The 19,467-nt window shown below is 29.1% G+C and overlaps 3 protein-coding genes across 4 annotated transcripts; 2 read left to right on the plus strand and 1 right to left on the minus strand.

The window, feature by feature from the left end:
- Nucleotides 1–413: 413 nt before the first annotated feature.
- Nucleotides 414–2,519, plus strand: LOC113376912 (COP9 signalosome complex subunit 4). Of its 2 annotated transcripts, XM_026617003.1 has the most exons (10): nucleotides 422–433; nucleotides 510–604; nucleotides 661–740; nucleotides 801–952; nucleotides 1,031–1,134; nucleotides 1,376–1,561; nucleotides 1,618–1,774; nucleotides 1,872–1,988; nucleotides 2,047–2,263; nucleotides 2,356–2,519. In XM_026617003.1, the coding sequence occupies exons 2-10, from the start codon at nucleotides 522–524 to the stop codon at nucleotides 2,487–2,489; spliced, it is 1,230 nt and encodes a 409-aa protein (XP_026472788.1). In that variant the 5' UTR covers nucleotides 422–433; nucleotides 510–521; the 3' UTR covers nucleotides 2,490–2,519. The 2 variants fall into 2 exon arrangements, with proteins under 2 accessions (XP_026472790.1, XP_026472788.1); XM_026617005.1 differs by lacking the exon at nucleotides 510–604 and having other exon boundaries at nucleotides 414–433; nucleotides 2,356–2,518.
- A 239-nt stretch (nucleotides 2,520–2,758) lies between these two features.
- Nucleotides 2,759–5,188, minus strand: LOC113376913 (voltage-dependent anion-selective channel-like). The gene is made up of 6 exons (XM_026617006.1): nucleotides 5,037–5,188; nucleotides 4,467–4,625; nucleotides 3,839–4,002; nucleotides 3,539–3,766; nucleotides 3,199–3,407; nucleotides 2,759–2,920 (listed from the first exon to the last, which is right to left on the minus strand). Exons 2-6 carry the CDS (start codon nucleotides 4,620–4,622, stop codon nucleotides 2,829–2,831), a joined length of 849 nt encoding a protein of 282 aa, XP_026472791.1. The 5' UTR covers nucleotides 4,623–4,625; nucleotides 5,037–5,188; the 3' UTR covers nucleotides 2,759–2,828.
- Nucleotides 5,189–8,317: 3,129 nt separating this feature from the next.
- Nucleotides 8,318–19,278, plus strand: LOC113377620 (SET domain-containing protein SmydA-8). The gene is made up of 9 exons (XM_026617993.1): nucleotides 8,318–8,536; nucleotides 8,998–9,217; nucleotides 9,293–9,491; nucleotides 9,976–10,103; nucleotides 17,642–17,868; nucleotides 18,125–18,273; nucleotides 18,496–18,621; nucleotides 18,701–18,767; nucleotides 19,002–19,278. The coding sequence occupies exons 1-9, from the start codon at nucleotides 8,413–8,415 to the stop codon at nucleotides 19,238–19,240; spliced, it is 1,479 nt and encodes a 492-aa protein (XP_026473778.1). The 5' UTR covers nucleotides 8,318–8,412; the 3' UTR covers nucleotides 19,241–19,278.
- The last annotated feature ends 189 nt before the right edge of the window (nucleotides 19,279–19,467 follow it).

Consider the following 19,467-nt stretch of genomic DNA (forward strand, 5'->3'; position numbering starts at 1 on the left):
ATTAGCAAGGGTCAAAGAATTAGTGAATATCACAATCGGAAAGTGTTTAATTTATATTGTTTGTAATAAATTTATATAACGAATACTTATTAATGACAGAATTATAGCTTTTGAAATTATGTAACTTCTATAGAACTAGCAAATATTTTTAGTAGATAAAGGTAGAAATATATAATTATTTTCTGCTATACAAAGAGCAAATTAAATAATCTTTAACGTGTTTGATTATGATTGAATATGATAATAATGTAATTAATTTTTATATCATAAAAAAACCATATCATAAAAATAAATTGCCGTTTCAGACACATAACCATCAATTTTGCTTTAGACTCTGTTTATTTTTATATTGTTGGTACTATCGAATGATATTGACATATTTGACAGTATTTCCATAAAATAAATAACGTGAAATGAATAATCCAACCTTAAAGTTAATTAAACATAATTTATTTTTGTAAAACTTTCAATAAGTGTTTTAAATTAAAAAAAATAGTTATTTTTTAAAGGGAAGCTTTGTCATGGCTATGTCAGCAAATGTTGTCAGAAATCAACTTAATAGTTTAAGTGGATTTAATGGAACTCATAAAGAACAAGCTGAAAAGTAAATTATAAAAATATTGTTGAATTATTAATTTTTTTTATATTATTGTACTTTAGATATAGGTCCTTGCTGGAAGCTGTGGTTACTAATTCTGGAAATGAAATTGTTGACTGTTTAAAAGTCTTTATTGAAGCGAGTAAGTTGTGAATTTAAACTATATAATTTAACAATCGACATTGATTATTATCCATTTTAGTTGTAAATGAACATGTTAGTTTAGTAATATCTCGACAAATATTAACTGATGTTAGTGTTAGATTAACCCAATTACCCGATGATGTTTCAAAATCTGTTTCACATTATGCCCTGGATAGAGTGCAACCTCGAGTAATATCCTTTGAGGAGCAGGTATAGTGACATTAATGTTCTGAAACAGATAGTGTTCTAATGAATAATGAACATTTAATTAGATAATTTTACTTTAAGGTATCTAGTATTCGCCAACATCTAGCTGATATTTATGAAAGAAACCAAAATTGGAAATGTGCTGCAAATGTTCTTGTGGGAATTCCATTGGAAACTGGTCAAAAGTATTTCCATAGTTTATACATAGTGTGGAACTTGCATTAACTTGCTAAAGAGATAACTGTTTTATTTTTCTATTTATATTTATGAAGTAAAATAAATGTAGAATAAAATAAAAGTTCAAACTTCTGAATTACATGGTTCTAGCTGAAAGATATATTTAATAAATGAGACAAAATCATCTGTGCAGGTTCTACATATGTCTTTATAATTAATTATTTTCTATAAAACCATTTATTTTATTAGGCAATATTCTATCGATTATAAATTAGAAACATATCTGAAAATTGCTCGACTATATTTAGAAGATGACGATTCAGTACAAGCTGAGGCATATGTGAATCGAGCATCTTTATTGCAAGCAGAAACAAAAAATGAGCAACTTCAAATTTATTATAAAGTTTGCTATGCGAGAGTTTTGGATTATAGAAGGTAATGAAAAGATAATTGATTATTGTTTTTATATTTCATACATACCTATCTCTTAGAAAATTCATTGAAGCTGCACAACGTTATAATGAGCTTTCGTACCGTGGAATTATCCATGAAGATGAGCGTATGACTGCTTTAAGAAATGCCCTGATTTGTACAGTATTAGCATCAGCCGGACAACAACGCAGTAGGATGTTAGCAACATTATTCAAGGTAAGTTGTTTTCAAAGGTCTTAGCCAACTTTGTGTTTTATTTTTATTTTGCTATCTACTACTTATTGAACTTAAATGTAATTGACATTGACACTAGGATGAAAGGTGTCAACATCTACCAGCATATTCAATTTTGGAGAAAATGTATTTAGATCAAATAATTCGCAGATCTGACTTGCAGGAGTTTGAAGCGCTTTTACAGCCTCATCAAAAGGTAAATTATTTGCTAATTTAATTTATGTGTTATTTTATTTTTGTGTTTGTTTCATTAGGCATCTACTCTGGATGGTTCATCAATTCTGGATCGTGCTGTGTTTGAACATAATTTGCTTTCTGCCAGCAAATTGTATAATAATATAACTTTTGAAGAGTTAGGATCTTTACTTGAAATATCAGCTGCAAAAGCAGAGAAAATAGCCAGCCAAATGATATCAGAAGGGCGAATGAATGGTGACATAGATCAGATAGATCACATAGTACACTTTGAAAGTAAGTATATGTATGAAGTTAATAAGTAGCAGGTTTTTTTTACTATGAAAAAAAATTTCTTTCTGTAACCAATCACCATTCATATTTTACAGCCAGAGATGTTTTGCCACAATGGGACAAGCAGATACAATCACTTTGTTATCAAGTTAATAGTATTATTGAAAAAATTACAGCAGCTGAACCGGATTGGATAGCCAGAGCATTTGATGAACAAATGGTACATTGATTAATGAAAATTAGTGTTTGAAGTTGAAAATAATCTTGTGGCAGTTTATTGAAGTCTTAATGTATAACATTATTTTCATTTTTCATAATTTTGTGCTGAAATAAATAATATTTCAAAATTACATATTAGGATTTGTTTATTTGTAGTTATGTAACCAGGAACAAGTTCAAATAATTCAACATGATATCTTCACGATTTAATCAATATAAATTATTCTGTTCTAACAAAGTTAAAAGTGTAATGATTAATACTTAAATGAAACAAAGAAGTTGTCTTGTTTTATCTTACTCTTATTTCACATCTAAACGGCTACAAACAGTTGTCCAAAAGAATTATAATTTAAGCCTCTAGTTCCAATGCAGCGCCTACTTTGTGGCCACCGCTGTTGAAGTTTTTACCATCGATTTGAGCAGATAATGTTAAAGTGATACCTATAATAAATTAATACTTATAAAATGACTAAAATACAGTTGAATTAAACACACTTTTTCGATGATGATTTTCAAAATGAATTTGTAAATGCTTTTTCACGATACGTGACATTTTGTTGATTCCATAAGAAACTCAAATTATCAAAATGCATTGAACATAAATTTAAGTTTTAATTTTACTAGATGAGAACAAATTATGTAGTATTTATGCATATAACTAAGATTAAATGTTAAAAAAAATGCTAGATGAGATAAGGTTTTGGTTAAAATAATATTACCTTCTCTAAGCTTTTGTTGATAACCAAGCCCTATTTGTGACACATTGTTTACTTTTGCACGAACACAGGCATCATTGTCCAGATTATATTTACAACCAATACCAAAACGTGTGTTGTTCGCACCAGCAGACCAATTCAATTGAATTCCAGTATCCAACTTTGATGAAACTTTTTGATAAATTGAGCCACCAAATTCCTGGCCATCATCACTAAAATTAACAACAAGAATTAGGACTTATTTGTACTCTTTAGATTAACGAATGTTCAATTGGATTAGCTAATCTGGATCAAATTTAATTAAAGTTACAAAATTTATACTATAAATTAAAACAAAGCTTACACATTGGTGTGCAAAATAAAGTCTCCTGTGGAGAATCCAAGGGCAAAGTTGTTCTTTGTGACCTTGGAATTTTCAGAGTCAAATCCAGTTTGATAACCGGCCAACCATCCTTGATAACCAACTACTGCGCTGGCATTGATCAAAGGTCCTGATAAATTCAAATTTACATCAGCATTTACTGCAACACTATCATGTAAGAAGGCAGTTTTCAAAACACCAGTTTTGCTTCTGTAAATTGAAGAAGAATGAGTACTTTGTGATCTATCATTTTATAGATCTATTAATATTCTACTATCTTACCCCGTTTGTGGTGCGAAAGAGCAGTCGAATGATACTTTCAAACCTTTAGCTATTTGATCTTGTATGGAAACTTCTGTAGCTAAAGTATTGTCTGTGTTCCATTTTTCAGAAAAAGTGAGACCGTAATCACTTACTTTGTATTTTGTCTCCAAAGATCCAAATACCTAAAATTTAAACACAAAATATTTTGAACATTTGATTACTGCAACTATATATTGATTTGAGAGTACATTGAGTACATTATGTGATGTATAATTAAAATATTATTTCTGAACTAAAATTTAATTATGAAAGTAGTATCTCAGTTATATAATAACTGAGACATCAAATGAAAAATTGCAGTTATTGATTAATTAACCAATTAAGTCTAGCCACATTTAAGTTTTCTAAATGTTAAAAAAATGTAACATTTAATAAAGCATTTGAACTAATTTATTCAACATGAGATAAATTGAAATCTTATAAAAAAAATTAAATAACATTTGACTGAAATAGTTACACATTTCTAACTTTGAAGAAAAAATGACATTTAAGACAATACAGTTTGAAATGACAGATATCACTTTTGGGTTATAAATGTATAAAAATCTTGTATTATTTGATTTGTGATAGTTTGTATATATTTCACCTTGCCAGTTTCATGTTCAGAAGTTCCTCCTGAAGTGAATTCAACCCCAGAGGCAGTTTTAGTTTTCAAATTCAATTTGAAAAGACCAAAATGATAGCCACTGTTAAATACCTCCCTAGCTTGTTTTCCCAAGTCTGCGTATGGTGGAGGAGCCATTATCTAAATGGAATAAATTTCCATGCAAATAAATTATGCTAAATTAACACCTTTGATAATTTTGTTGCTAAGCTGGGACTATGATGTGACATGACTGGATGACGTAAGGTTAATCAAAATTTGAATTTAAAAGGTCAAATACCACAAAAATTTAAATGACTTGTCTCGGTTTTTTAACAATTAAAAACATATTTGTCAAAAAATTACGCAATATTCAATCATTAATTGATTGTATCCAAGTCGTTACATTTTTTCCACTATAAAAACCCAATATCCTCACAAGTCATTCACACTAGTTATGTAATTTATTTTTAAAAAGGAAACTCGAAGAAACTAAATTTATTCGACACATTTTTAATGCACTATTTGTGAATTAATACTTCGGGGTAACTTTTCTTTTAAACCGATACTTACATTAAATTGGTTACTACGACCCGGCAAAACGAATTCACGTTTAATATTGTAAGACGGGCAAATTCGCTACTCAATGGAAAAGACGTACAATACGTATAACGAAGGACCTGCGAACTGACTATGGTTCGAGGCTATGGAAAATTTATAAGAGATAATTCAATCGAATAAAAAATAATTTCATTTACATTTAGTTCATTTATGATAGCATCATATGTATATTAATAATTTACGCTTTTATTTATTGTGAAAATGCGTCGATACTCTCGAACCGTATTCCAAAATCAATAATGACGTAGCCGCGTGTCATCAGAAAATTGATCAAAAAAATAACACGTGCATTAATTTGTACCGCTGTAAAGAATAAACCAACCCAAATTATATCCAGCTTTTCATTATCAATATTTTCGTTTATTCTTAAATTGTATTTTTTGTATAATACTGTTCCATCATACAACTTTATAGTTGCCATACTTGTCAGTCTAACGCGGAATTTTTAAATGTCACGAAAAATTTTTTTTTCGAGTTTTTACTTACAAGCCGTTCCTCATCAGGATCAAATGAGAATGGCGAGCTTTTCTTTTTTTTGCCAACACAGGGCCCAATCTCTTCTCGATTGCAGATGTCACATTCCTTATTATAATTCACAAATTGTATTACAGGTTTCTTCAAAAGCCCATTTTCCATGATATGTGAAATTAACAGTGCGTGGGCCATCATAAAATATATTTTTTTTAATCTTAATTTAAAAAAACACTAGAATTTACTTATTACATTTTAAAAGATATATAAATTGAAAAATATTCATAAGCACTTGACGATTTTGATTTGTTTTTTGGAAGAAATTTTGTTTTTATTTGATTAAACTACCTTGTCGAAAAATTTCACTTACAGTTAGACAGATTTTTTTTATTTTATTCGAAATTAATATAAAATTACATAATATTAACATTAAAGCTTTAAAAGTAGTATTTCGAATTTATACGAGTAAAAGTTTATATTTACATTAAAATTTGCCGTACGTCATTATAAAAGTATAATATTTTGTTAACACATCTCTGTTATATAAAAAAATTAAATTCTAAAGATAAAAAAATTAAGGTCTAAAGATTTTCTAATACAATAATTTTTTCTTAAATATTTCAAATTCAAAAAATTGTATTTAGTATAATTTATTTTGGTTCAAATTTATAACTTAATAGTAAAGTCAATATCTCTATATGTTTTATTAACTACCCGAAGAAGTTTGTGCCAGAAAATACGATAAGCTAACACGATGTTTCAAGTCATTCTGATTCGTTTGAGACCAAATTTGAAAAAAAGTATTTGTGTGCACGTGAGCCAAGATTTGACCATTTGTCCACATTTTTTCAAAAACTGATGCACCGATTTAAAAGATTTAGAGGCATTTGATGTTGACTAGTTTTTCGCTACAATCGGCCGAGCCATTTCTTTAGAATTAGCACAATAATGCAAAATGTTTTGTATATATTTTAGCTAAAAAATCTTGATTTTGAACCGATTTTAAACATTCATAAACTATTCGAAAGATCAATTGGGAATATTGATAATTAGTGTTTGGTACATATTGGCTGGGTTACCTTGCCTTAAATGTTAAAAAAATCTGTTTTGACAATTTTGGTGGAACTTTACGATAATGGAGGTTAACAAACCTCCTTAAACATGTTTGGCATAATGTTGCGTGACAAAATTTTTCAATTGTATCATGACAATTTTAAATGTCGTTAATTTGAATTCTTATTAACTTCCCGTAGGGTAAGTTATTGTAATCGTCCAAAAATCGAAATTGAAATTTTTACATTTTCTCACGTTTTGAAGGTTTCTAAACATTTACCTCAGAAAAAATTGATATGTGTGTGTGTATATATATGTATGGATACAATTTTTCGTCCAGGTTTTTGGGCGCCAGTAAGACTTAATGACGAAATTATAGATCAAACAGATACAGTAAAATATCTAGGTTTACACCTGGATAAGAGACTAACCTGGAAAGAACACATTAAGAAAAAGAGAAAGCAGCTAGAAGAAACCAGAAGAAGATATCATTGGCTCCTTGGACGAAAATCAAAACTCGACACTCATAATAAAATTTACCTCTATAAAGCCATCATTAAACCAATTTGGACATACGGCATACAGCTATGGGGATCAACTTCCAACTCAAACGCTTTAATAATTCAAAGATTTCAAAACAAGTTATTAAAAGAAATTTTGAAAGCACCAAAGTATGTTCCAAATTGGTTAATACACAAAGACACAGGCACTAGTACAGTTAAGGATGAAATAATCGCTTACTCAACAAATATAGAAATCGCCTAGCTGAACACCCGAACTTGCTCGCGAGAAAACTTCAGAACAACTCTACCAGGGCCCGATTAAAAAGAAAATTTCTTCTGCATTAATCAACAATAGATAAGACCTTCAACAATTCACTGTCAATGGTCAGATGATTTGTATTTTGCCAACGCCTTCAGTTTCATGTCAAATATTTTACTTGTTGTCCATTTCAGGACAGTTGTAAAAATTATTAAAATAATAATAAAAAAAAAGGTTTTAGGGCGCACGGATCAACCGATTAGAATGGTTCAAAAAACATTCGATTCCTATTGATAGGGAAATGTGCTGATTAGTTTTTGGCGAAGGCTGGTCCATCCATCGGAGATACAGAGCAAAGAGTGCAGAAAATGGAAATCGACTTTTTGAGAGATCGGAGCATCCGATTTGATGAGAAATGGTGATTAGTTTTTGGCAAAGGTAGGTCCAGCAGTTTTGGAGATATAGAGCAAAATGTGCAAAAAATGGGAGTTTTTGAGGGAACTAAGCGTTCGATTAGAATGATTCAAATAATTATAATATAAATTTTAATAAACTGGTGCATAGTAAGTATATGTGTTATGCAATTTATGTTCATTTAACATTCTATTTATATGGCAAATCTTATACATTTGTATTCCTGAAATATAGATTTCATAGTTTAGATGAAATAATAAATTAAAATAAATAATAAATATTTAGTTAAAATTGAATAATAAAAAATAAGAAAAGGCAAAAATGTGATACTATTTAATTATATAAATCTCAACATTTTTATATGCATTTTTCATTCAATGGCCATCATCATATTGGCGCTTAGTCTGAGTTTGGCGTCATTCTAAATTTATACGTTCTATATAAATAAAACAATCTGTGTTTATTTTACAGTGTACGCGAACGCATTCAGAATAGAGTTAGCTTTAATATTGTGACTATGTCCAACATCGCACGTGCTATTTTTTGGATTGAAAAGTGATCAAGTTTACAATGATAAACGGGCCAAACTTGGATTAAAAACATTACAGATTTCGAATTTTGTGCTATAATGTTCGGGCCTTACAAAGTTTTGCATAACAACGAGGTAGGCAGATTTGTCGTAGCCTCGCGAAGTTTAGAAGCCGGAGAGATCGTATTCAGCGAATTACCATTTGTGGTTGGGCCAAAAATAGGTGATGTTTACATTGTTATTTAGTTAATATTCTGCAACGAGCAATTTTGACAAAATTGTTGATAGATATATCTCATAAAATTGTTCAGCATCAATAATTAGCATGCAGTCAAAATTAATTATATAATATGAAATATTCTTTTCATAATCAACATATTTTTAAATAAATTTTGAAAATATTTTATAAAATTTAATTTGCATAAATTGAATTGATGAAATTGCTTAAAATAATAGTATATTATTCTGCTTGCAAAAATTGCTCTTGTTTATTGTCATTCATAATTATTTCATAATCAACGACAACGGTATTGATTTCATATGAGATTAATAAAGTTTTGCCAATAAAAGATGGCCAAGTGTACAATTTGAATTTTTGTATAATAACTTAATATTAATAAACTACCCAATAATAATAATTATTATTAAAATAGTAAAATTGAACTCGATTGTTCCTCTTTGAAGATTGTCCGCCTGTATGCTTGGGGTGTTACGCACCGGTTGACGGCTGTAGTGGAGGACCACGCTGTGCAGCATGTCAGTGGCCGCTATGTGCGACTTGTTCCAAAGTGGAAACGGGGCATCAGGCAGAATGCTCTGTGTTCTCGTCATCGAAAGTGCGATTCCTGGATGTTCAAGATAATACGGCGACTTGTCCGCAATACGACTGCATAACACCACTCAGGTAATTGAAATTGTTAAACAACCTCCAGTTGCATACACTATCATTATTTCTAATATAATATATAATTTTACACAGGACTCTGCTGGGTTCAGAAACTCAAAGCGATCGTTGGGCAAACGAAGTGGCTGAAATGGAAGCACATGCCGAGGAAAGAAAACAGTCGCCAAGCTGGCACGTGGACAAAGTTAATGTGGCAGGATTTTTAAGAGGCCCTTGTAAACTAACTAATAGATTTAGTGAAGATCTTATTATGCACGTATGCGGAATATTGGAGGTAATATTTTTTTAAATTTTTATATCTTTATGTGATATTTTAGACTTCATATAATGAAGAAGATAAGACATGAAGGATATTAGGTTAACTTTAAAAGGCCCATACAAATAGGACCAGACATGATCACTTTTCAGTATCTGATACGATAGAAAACATTCATACTAAATTATTAGATATTCAAATCAGTCTTTATGGAAAACTTACTTAACATTATAATGTCAAGTAAGTTTTCCATAAAGACTGATCTGATGAATATCTGATAATTTAGTATAAATATTTTCTATCTATTCTATATATCAGTATCAGTGTGGAATAGCTTTTATATGTTAATTATAATTGAGCTGGAGAATAATGTATGCAATTTGAATATTTGATATTATTTTCACATGCTTTATTCATAATAATTGACCAGATATTTATGTTTTTTTGTACTTTTGTAGGATTGATTTAATTTAAAATATTTGTGACTTTGTTTTAATTATAGGTGAATGCTTTCGAAGCCCGGACCGTAATGGGATACAGCGTTAGATGTCTTTATCCAAAATTGGCAATTCTATCTCACAGTTGTACACCAAATACTACACATGCTATACTTCCCAGTCAAGACTATCGGTAAGACAAATTCAATATTAATAAATCAGTCAATCAATTATGAGTTTTTATGTGTAACCTAGAGCTTTATTGAAATTATGGCCATTTTTTGGTTATTGTGCTTAATTTTTATTAATTTTATTCATTTATTAAACTTTGGAACTATATATACATCTATATATATATATATACACACACCCACACACATATATATATATATATATACTCCCAGACCCCCGGTCCTGGGGTCTTCAGCGCCCGCATGCAAGATTTGTTCTAGCGCTCCCCCCAATAATTTTAACTGTTTTAACATTTATCATTAAAATTATATAAATATTTATGTAAATTTGTCAAATTGATTTTTAATTATTCTGGATTTAGTATACAAAAAAATAGATATTGGCTAAAAGCGTATAAAATACATTGATTTTAATTTTATTTAGAAAATCGAAGCGATTTGCGGGTTGACCATAATTAAATATTTTACATTTTCTGTAATAGGTACTAACGTTTGGGTATTGAAACATTTTACTTATTTCATTTTTAAACATAACACTCGTCTTTCATGTTGGATTTTTAAAATTTTATTAACTTCCCGTAGGGTGTTATTGTAATGGGCCAAAAATCGGAATTGAAAATTTTTACATTTCTCGACGTTTTGAAGGTTTCTGAACGTTTTGGCATACCTCAGAAAAAATGGATGTGTGTGTGTGTGTGTGTATGTATGTATGTATGGATACAAATTTCCAGTCACGTTTTAGGGCTTAAGAGTGCAGAAAATAGAAATCGAATTTTTGAGAGAACGGAGTATCCGATTTGAATGATCTAAAAAACATTCAATTAGTAATGATTGGGAGAAGTGTTTATTAGTTTTTGGCAAAGGCAGGCCCAGCCATTTTGAAGATACGGAGCTAAATATGTAAAAAATGGCAGTTTTTGAGAGAACTAAGCGTCCGATTTGAATGAATCAAAGAATTTTCTGCTTGTCTTAACAAAATAATTGATTTTGGAAAAAAAATTTGTTCCAAAATTTATTTTCTATCAGATTGTTGTTTTAAAATTAAATTTTTAACGTATTTTAAATGATGCAAAGAAATTGCATATTTCGTGAACTATAATATTAAAAACAAAACAGATTTATATTTGTATATCTGTATTATTTCTGCTTAGTTAATAATTAAATTTAGTATAGACACCATTAGGTATAAAATAAGCTCACGATTTTTTTCTAAGTTCATTTTTCTTCCATTTTTCATATTTGCTTCATTTCCATAAATCTAACCACGCATGTCTTTAACATTCAAAGTTCATCAGATGCGAAACATTTTCAACAAAAACAAAAGTTATAATTCAGTTTCTTTGTCTTAATAAGCCATTTTTAAGCACTTACCATTTTCTATTTTTCTCTATTATAATTTGTATCTATTTTTTTAACAAGTTTCGTTTCAACTAAATCAGTTCCCAATTTTTCGTCAATAATGCCCAATAATTTAAACTTTTTTAGGTTTGCTATTACGGGATTGAACACTACATAATTTCTTTTTTGATTCCACATCAACTTCAAACAAAGTAAAATTTAATAAGTACATTAAACAATAAGCAGAATAATAATTTATTAATTTGCAGAGTTATTAATGAGTTAACTCAGTCTCCGTATCCATACTTAAGTAAGATTGTTTCTCATAATCTATTAAGTATTCTAGATTTTATAATAAAAAAATATAAATAATTTATTAAAAATTTCATTTCCGAATCTCGTTTTGGCGCCCCCTAAAGCGTACGCCTGCATCGCATGCAAGGCAAGACCGGCCCTGTATATATCTATATATAACCGGACTAATTGTTGTCGATGGGCATTCGGATAATCGAACGTATGAAAAATAATGTTGTGTATTTATTAAAAATAACAATACATACATAGATATCAACGAAAATCAATGTTTATTAAGAAATTAATACTTGCTTGTGCATGTACGTACATATTTTCTTCGATTACATTACATACATGTACTAAATTGCAGCGTTAATCGTCCAAAAATTCGAATTGTAGGTATGTACATACATATATGTAGACCGGTCCTACCTTGAATGCAACGCATGCGAAAAATGCGGGCGCACGCCTTAGGGGGCGCCAAAACGAGATTCGGAAATTAAATTTTTAATAAATTATTTATATTTTTTTAATATAAAATCTAGAATACTTAATAGATTATAATAGACTATAATAGACTATCATTATATAATAGATTATATTAGACTATTATTATATTGTCTAGGATAATAGACAATCAAACTTAGCTATGGATACAGAGACACAAAAAAAAAATCAGTTTGAAATGTGATATCAGTAGAAACAATTAACCGATTAATAACTCTGAAATTAGTAATTTATTATTTGGCTTATTGCTTAATCTACTTATTCAATTTCTTTTTCGTTTGATGTTAAGGTGGAATATAAAAAGAAATTATCTCGTGTTCAATCTCGTAAGCGCAAACGTGCGATTGTTATTGGGCATTTTTGACGAAAAAGTACGACCTGATTTAGTTGAAACGGAAAATGGGGAGTCAGTACTTAGAAAATGACTTATTTATCCTGAAAAATTTTTGTTTCTGATTTATTCAGATGAACTCTGATTTGTTTGTTGGTGACATACGTGGTTCTTTAGGTTATGGAAATGAAGCAAATATGAAAAATTGAATCAAAATTTACTTTGGAACAAAAATTGTTGAACTTTTTTTTTACCTAGTGGTGGCCATACTCCAAATTTAATTATGCAGAAATAATGCAGATATAAATGTAATTAGTTTTTTTTTCAATATATTTCAGAAAATATATGATTTCTTTGGATGTTTTACTAATCTTTCGACAATACTTTTAAATTACTACGAAAATTTAACTTTAAAACAACAATCTGATACTCTGTATCTGATGGGAAAGCAAAGATGAATACAATCGGCCCTTACGATGTCAATGAATTTGTAAATAATGAAAAAATAAATTAAAATAAAATTTAAAAAATCTGACATGAAATACAAGTGTTCTGTTAAAAAAATGAAAGGCTAGTTTTTTTGCTCTTTTGGAATAATTTGCTAAATTGATTTAATCGCATAAGATATAAGTAAAATGCAAAACGCCTCGATTTCCAAATAAATTTAAAATCAATACGCTTTTGGATTCTATTTTTTGTGTACTAAATCCAGAATGATTAAAAATTAATTAAAATAATTTACGTAAATATTTATATAATTTTAATGATAAACTGTTAAAACAGTTGAAATTATTGGGGGGGGGGGAGAGGCTCGCTAGAAAAAATCTTGCTTTCGGGCCCCAGGACCCCAGGATTGGCCCTGCATATATGTATAAATTGTTATATATAAATTGGTCGCGGCTGGTGGTCCGGATAATTGCAAATTCGTATAACGGAGGTCCGGATTATCAAGGTTCTACTGGATATATATATATATATATATATATATATGTTTATATATGTGTGTGTGTATATATATATATACATAACTAGTGGTGTATGGCATCGTGCCTTAAAGCAAATTGCTGCAACTTATCGCACTGTAATAAAATATACGAAGAATATTAAATGTTTTCAAATCTTATTATTAATACTGTAACTTTCATTATTCGTATTTTATAGACAAAATATAAAAGCTTTTTAATATATAAATTGGACTATAATTTTCATATACGTTTACATGAAAAGTAAATAAACAAAACTTAATGATCCCCTTCAAAGGGGAGTTAGAATGAAAAATCATGTCTCATAATTCTAAGAATTATATAAACTGAATTGCAAAGTGAAAATTATTTATTTCAAGTATTATTACTTTCGATATTAAAAAAAATAGTTTTTGTAAATATTTTTTTTTTAAATAAAAAAAATTGTTTATTTGCTTTTTCCCAAAACAATCGTTAACACTAGCACAAATTTTTTTGAATCAATCAAATTGGATGCTTTTTTCTCTCAAAAACTGACATTTTTTACACATTTAGCTCCGTATCTTCAAAACGACTAGACTAATCACCACTTCTCCCCATCATTACGAATTGAATGTTTTTTGAATTATTCTAATCGGAGGCCCGATTCTCGCAAAAACCGAGATTCCCATTGTCTACACTTTTTGCTTTGTATCTTGGAAATAGCTGGACCGACGTTTCCCAAAAAGCTAATCAGCACTAATCATTAGTATGAATCAATTGCTTTTTCAATCATTCAAATCGGTCGGTTGAGTGGTACTCCGAAAACGTCGACGAAAAATTTTATCCACACATACACACACACATCCATTTTTTCTAAGGTATGCCAAAATATTTGAAATAAATAACTAGTTGGTTTGGTATTTAGCCTTGAGGCAAGTTACATGAACTTCCCGATATGTTTAAATAATCGACTTAATCAATAAAAAATAAATTAATTTATGAGTGATTAAAAGTATTCCGAGTGGATTTATTACACATAATTGAAAACGAACGAACACTTTGAATCGGAGTATTTTCTAAAAGCAAATGTTCAAAAATCAATAATTTTTATAATTGAACCAGTTTCCAGGACTTTAATGGTTTATTATGTTCAAGACCAAGTACTCTATCATTATACCAAGTAAATAGTCTAATTTTAATTCTAACAAATGTCAAAAGAACTACTCATTTTCTCAAACTCTGATGAATTTTTAAAATCAAACTATTTGTCGTAAGGCCGTAATATTTCAGTAAGTTCTATAAGACCATGGTATATATCACTAAAAAAAATCCATAAAAATCGGCTTAAATTTTTTTTCAACAGTTAATTAGGGCCGTAATATTTTAGTATGATCTAGAAGACTATAGTATCTACCGTCAAAAAAATAATCATAAAAATCGTCGAAATTTTTTTTAAAAACTTTATTACAAGAAAACGGCCCGGCCGATCTCTACCAAACACTAATCAGCATGATTCCCAACCAATATCTTTCGAACGGTATTTGAATTTTCAAAATCGATTCAGAATTGCGGGCTAAAACGTAGACGAAAAAATTTTCACTTTTCTGCGATTTATAAAGAAACGGCTTGGCCGATCGTCGCACAAAACTGACAAACGATAGTCCTCGTCGAGATTCATCGAATGGCTTTTAAATTTTTGAAATCGGCTCAGCCGTTTTCGAGAAAACGTCGATTTACGGCAAAAAATCTGTTTACACACACACACACACATACTTTTTCCAAATTTGGTCCCATTCGATTCAGAATGGCTTGAAATGTCGAGAAAACATAAAATTAGCGAATCGGATTTTTTGATGAAAACATAAACTTCTCCTTCGGGAAGTTAAAAAAGAGTGCGCGTAAGGTTCACACGCGATTGAAGGGAAACTTATTTGCTACTGTACAAGATGGCATTTAAGTAAAAATAAATACATGATGTTAGCAATTTCGAATATGTTTATTAGTAATATGGTAAAACTCGTGATATATATTTATTAGTGTCAACCATTTCACACATTTATATAATTATAATTAAATAAATTATATATTTATAATAGCATTAAAAATATGTATAATATTTAAAAAAAAACTAGTAGGGCGCATGGCATCGTGCCTTAAGGCAAATTGCTAGAACTTCCCGTACCAAATATTATTTTTTTTAAAAAGATTAACATTTTTGAAAAAAATTTACTTTGAAAAAATTAGATTCTTGAGAAACTATAAATTTTTGAAAAAAAAATTTTTTTGGAAAAAAGACTTTTTGAAAAAAAAATGTTTTCTTTATTCAGATTTGTTTTTCATCTTGTCAATACAAGTAACATGTTTTTTGAATTATTAAAATCGGACACTCCGTTCTCTCAAAAACTGAGTTACCGTTTGTGGCACTTTTTGCCTCGTATCTCCAAAACGGCTAGACCTGTCTATGCCAAAAACTAATCAGCACGTCTCCTTATCAACAAGCTTATTAACAGCAATCGAATGTTTTTTGAATAATTGAAATCGGTTGAACCGTGTTCCCGAAATCGTCGACGAAAATTTGTATCTGCACACACACACACATACATCCATTTTTTCTAAGGTATGCCAGAATGTTCAGAAACCTCTGAAACGTAAAGATATATAAAAATTTTTATTTTCGATTTTTTGCGATTACTATAACTTACCCTGCGGGAAGTTAATAATGTAATTAAAGTCATACTTCAAATATGACATGATCGGTTTGTCATCGTAATTATCATTTAGAAATGAACCTTCATTATAGAGATATGAAGTAATTGCTGATTAATAAATTCTATAATATTCGTTCACACAGTGGATTATAACAATAAACAACGCCTGAACAAATATTGTTTTCACAACTTCACTCTCATGTAATTGTGTTTGAAGAATTTTATGTAATTAAAAGTAACATACATTCATTTACTGCTTGTATTTTTTTTACTTTTTCGCTGGCGATATAATCTCATTCTTTGAACAGCTGTAATATCTGATGTCTTGCCTAAAAAATATTTTCCATTTTAATAACTGTAAAGAAACTACGAATATAATAGCAATAATTTCTAATCAATAAACTTATCTTATTAATAACTTATTAATAATCAATAAACAAAATATTATACCATGTTCCTTGAAAATAATAAAACAAATTAAACATTTATACTGAGCGTAATAACATGGTATAATATTCTTCTGATTCAGGCATTTTTAAATCAAGATTTGTACTACGATGTAACTTCAAAATGTTATGCATATTCACATATGCGACGACTAACCACAAACGACTAACCAAATGAATATCATCAAGAGCGAATGACGAATCATTGGCACTCAACTCTTGTCTTATCTTATTTGCCGTAACGCATTTCCGTTGCATTTGTATCCCAGTCGCGCCTAAAGAAGTTTTACTTCAATAAATATTTTCAATGTTGAATTAAGCTTTTCGCTTAGGTCTGGTCTAGAAATAACATAAATTAATTATTTTTGTTTTTCATTTTTATTTTTGCTGATATTTTACAATTAATTTTTTTTTTAAGAATAGCTTTATACTTAATTTACCGAGTTATTTGGCATCGCGGTGATTCGTTTGCATCGTTGCATTTATCTGCAATAACTACGTTGCATTCGCTTGATCAAACTACACATCCAATGCCAAAGCTAATAATTATCATAGGTAATTACAGGGTAAAGCTAATATAATTTACCATAAAAATACGTTTATGTATTATATATAAAAACCGTTATTTTTTAACTATAAGAAAAACGGACGCAAATGTTTGTGCGCTTTCAACTAAAATCCTACTAAATTGTTTAATCAAATGCTATTTAATATGTACTAAATGAATTAAACAAAACTATATAATATAATTATTATAGCTTAAGCTATAAGTTAACAGAACTATGTTTTTCTTTAATATATGGTTTCATATAAATGACTTCATACTGACAAATTTAGTAGTAAATCATTTAATTTAACTATCACGATGAGTAAGATATTATATAATATGCAGATTACATATGTTAAACACTAATAAGAAGACGAAGAATAAATGAATAAATAAAATTGATTAACCGTAAATTATTATTTCAGTGTATATGTGCGGACAACAACAAAAGTTAATAAAGACGACAAACTACATTCGTGTTACACTTACACAATGAATCGCACCATTCAGAGGCAGCGTCACGTCCAGGAGACCAAATACTTCCAATGCAAATGCGAAAGGTGCCGCGATCCCACCGAACTTAATACTAATATGAGCTCCATAAGATGCTCACGTTGCGAGCACGGCTACGTATTATCAGAAAATCCATTAGGTACCTAATATTACCGGTGAATAAATTAATTCATCATTTATTCCAACGGCAGCATCTTAAAACATAGTACACATTTTTTATTCAACACGCACATTTTACCAAAGGTTTTTTTATATAATATGTACCTACAATGAATAGTTTGTCTACATTCCCATAAATTTCCATATTTCACAACCTTATAAAATCGGTAAATAAATCAAATGTCGCGACTGCATTCGGTTTTCTAATTATTTTACAGATGTTCTTCAAATTACAGATTTTACTTCAAATTGGATTTGCAAGTCTTGCAATCAAGCAACAAGTGCCGTTGATATTGAAACAAGAATGCAAAAATTTCAATTTGAGGTGGATAGTCTGGATGAAAGCTTCGGAGGTGTGAAAGTTAGGGAAGAATTATTTAAAAAGGTATTGATTTAATTTCATTTTTAAGTGCTGTATACAATATCTTATTGCTGACTATTGCGAAATTTTAACCCTTAACATTGGTTAATCAAGTATTATATTTATGGAACTTAAACAATTATTAGTTTTCTTAATTAAAAATTAATAAAAAGAAATCAACTAATTTCTAAATTAAACATATATTCTTTTCTTAGTAATATTTCATTACTGTATAGTTAATTACAGTTGCAGATGTTTTTGCATCCACAAAATGCTTTACTCATCTCTCTGTCCCATTCTCTGATACAATTATATGGAAGAGCACCAGGATATCAGTTCAATCAAATGAGCGCAGATCAGTTAAAACGGAAGGCAAGTGTGAAAGCGCAAATGATACTTATAGTAACAATATTTAAATCTGCACAATCAAATCAATGTAAAACATTTCTAGATAGAACTATGCAAAGATGTGTTACAAGTACTTGATATAATTGAGCCAGGTTTATCAAGAGCTAGAGGTAAGTAAACATAAATACAAAATGTAATTAATAAGCTTCGAAAATAAGAATTAACAATAAGTGTTGTAAACTATAAATTCAATATTCGAATATTTTTAAAAATGTGTTTACAATTAGAAACATTGATAATAATGCAATAAATAATCGTAATATTTTATATTCTATTCTGCATTATTAAAAAAAATCTATTGAAATTTATAAACAAACTTATCAATAAAGTGTTTTTTATTCTAGCTCTGACTATGTATGAACTTCATACACCTTTAGTAATATTAGCAAAACTAAACACTAAAAATAATTGCGATAAATCTGCAAAAAATAATCTAGAAAAGGCTTTGAAAGAGGCACGAGATCTCTTAAAAGGTTGTTGTTTAGTATTAAGTTGGGAGGATCCAAATTCACCTGAGGGTATAATTAGCATGGTGGCTAAACAATCGTTAAAGATAATAGAGGAACAGCTTGGAAAAACATAACACAATTTAAAAAATGAAGGTTTCATTGAAAAAAATATTAGATAAATTGTGATAAATATAATATAAATAGAAATAAAATATTTCACTATATTTACAAATTATTAGGGCAAATAAATTGTATAATATATTAGCATATTTCAGAATATATTTCCGAATTATTCTATCAACAAATGTTCTGAATTACAATAATCCTTTGTCAATATTGAATAATTGTAGATTATGTCATA

Source organism: Ctenocephalides felis, unplaced genomic scaffold, assembly GCF_003426905.1.
Source record: "Ctenocephalides felis isolate EL2017-DRISC unplaced genomic scaffold, ASM342690v1 CF-g0.4_SCAFFOLD_01886, whole genome shotgun sequence".
In the NCBI taxonomy this organism is placed as follows: domain Eukaryota; kingdom Metazoa; phylum Arthropoda; class Insecta; order Siphonaptera; family Pulicidae; genus Ctenocephalides; species Ctenocephalides felis.

Excerpts from the sequence above, each read along its gene's own strand:
- LOC113376913 (XM_026617006.1), bottom strand. The coding sequence starts at position 4,622 with ATGGCTCCTCCACCATACGCAGACTTGGGAAAACAAGCTAGGGAGGTA. Across the intron at positions 4,003-4,466 it reads CTGAACATGAAACTGGCAAG|GTATTTGGATCTTTGGAGAC; the intron begins GTGAAATATATA and ends TTTAAATTTTAG. Across the intron at positions 3,408-3,538 it reads TTTATTTTGCACACCAATGT|TGATGATGGCCAGGAATTTG; the intron begins GTAAGCTTTGTT and ends TGTTAATTTTAG.
- LOC113376912 (XM_026617003.1), top strand. The coding sequence starts at position 522 with ATGGCTATGTCAGCAAATGTTGTCAGAAATCAACTTAATAGTTTAAGT. Across the intron at positions 741-800 it reads AAAAGTCTTTATTGAAGCGA|TTGTAAATGAACATGTTAGT; the intron begins GTAAGTTGTGAA and ends TATCCATTTTAG. Across the intron at positions 1,775-1,871 it reads TGTTAGCAACATTATTCAAG|GATGAAAGGTGTCAACATCT; the intron begins GTAAGTTGTTTT and ends CATTGACACTAG.
- LOC113377620 (XM_026617993.1), top strand. The coding sequence starts at position 8,413 with ATGTTCGGGCCTTACAAAGTTTTGCATAACAACGAGGTAGGCAGATTT. Across the intron at positions 8,537-8,997 it reads TGTGGTTGGGCCAAAAATAG|ATTGTCCGCCTGTATGCTTG; the intron begins GTGATGTTTACA and ends TCCTCTTTGAAG. Across the intron at positions 18,274-18,495 it reads GGGAAGAATTATTTAAAAAG|TTGCAGATGTTTTTGCATCC; the intron begins GTATTGATTTAA and ends AGTTAATTACAG.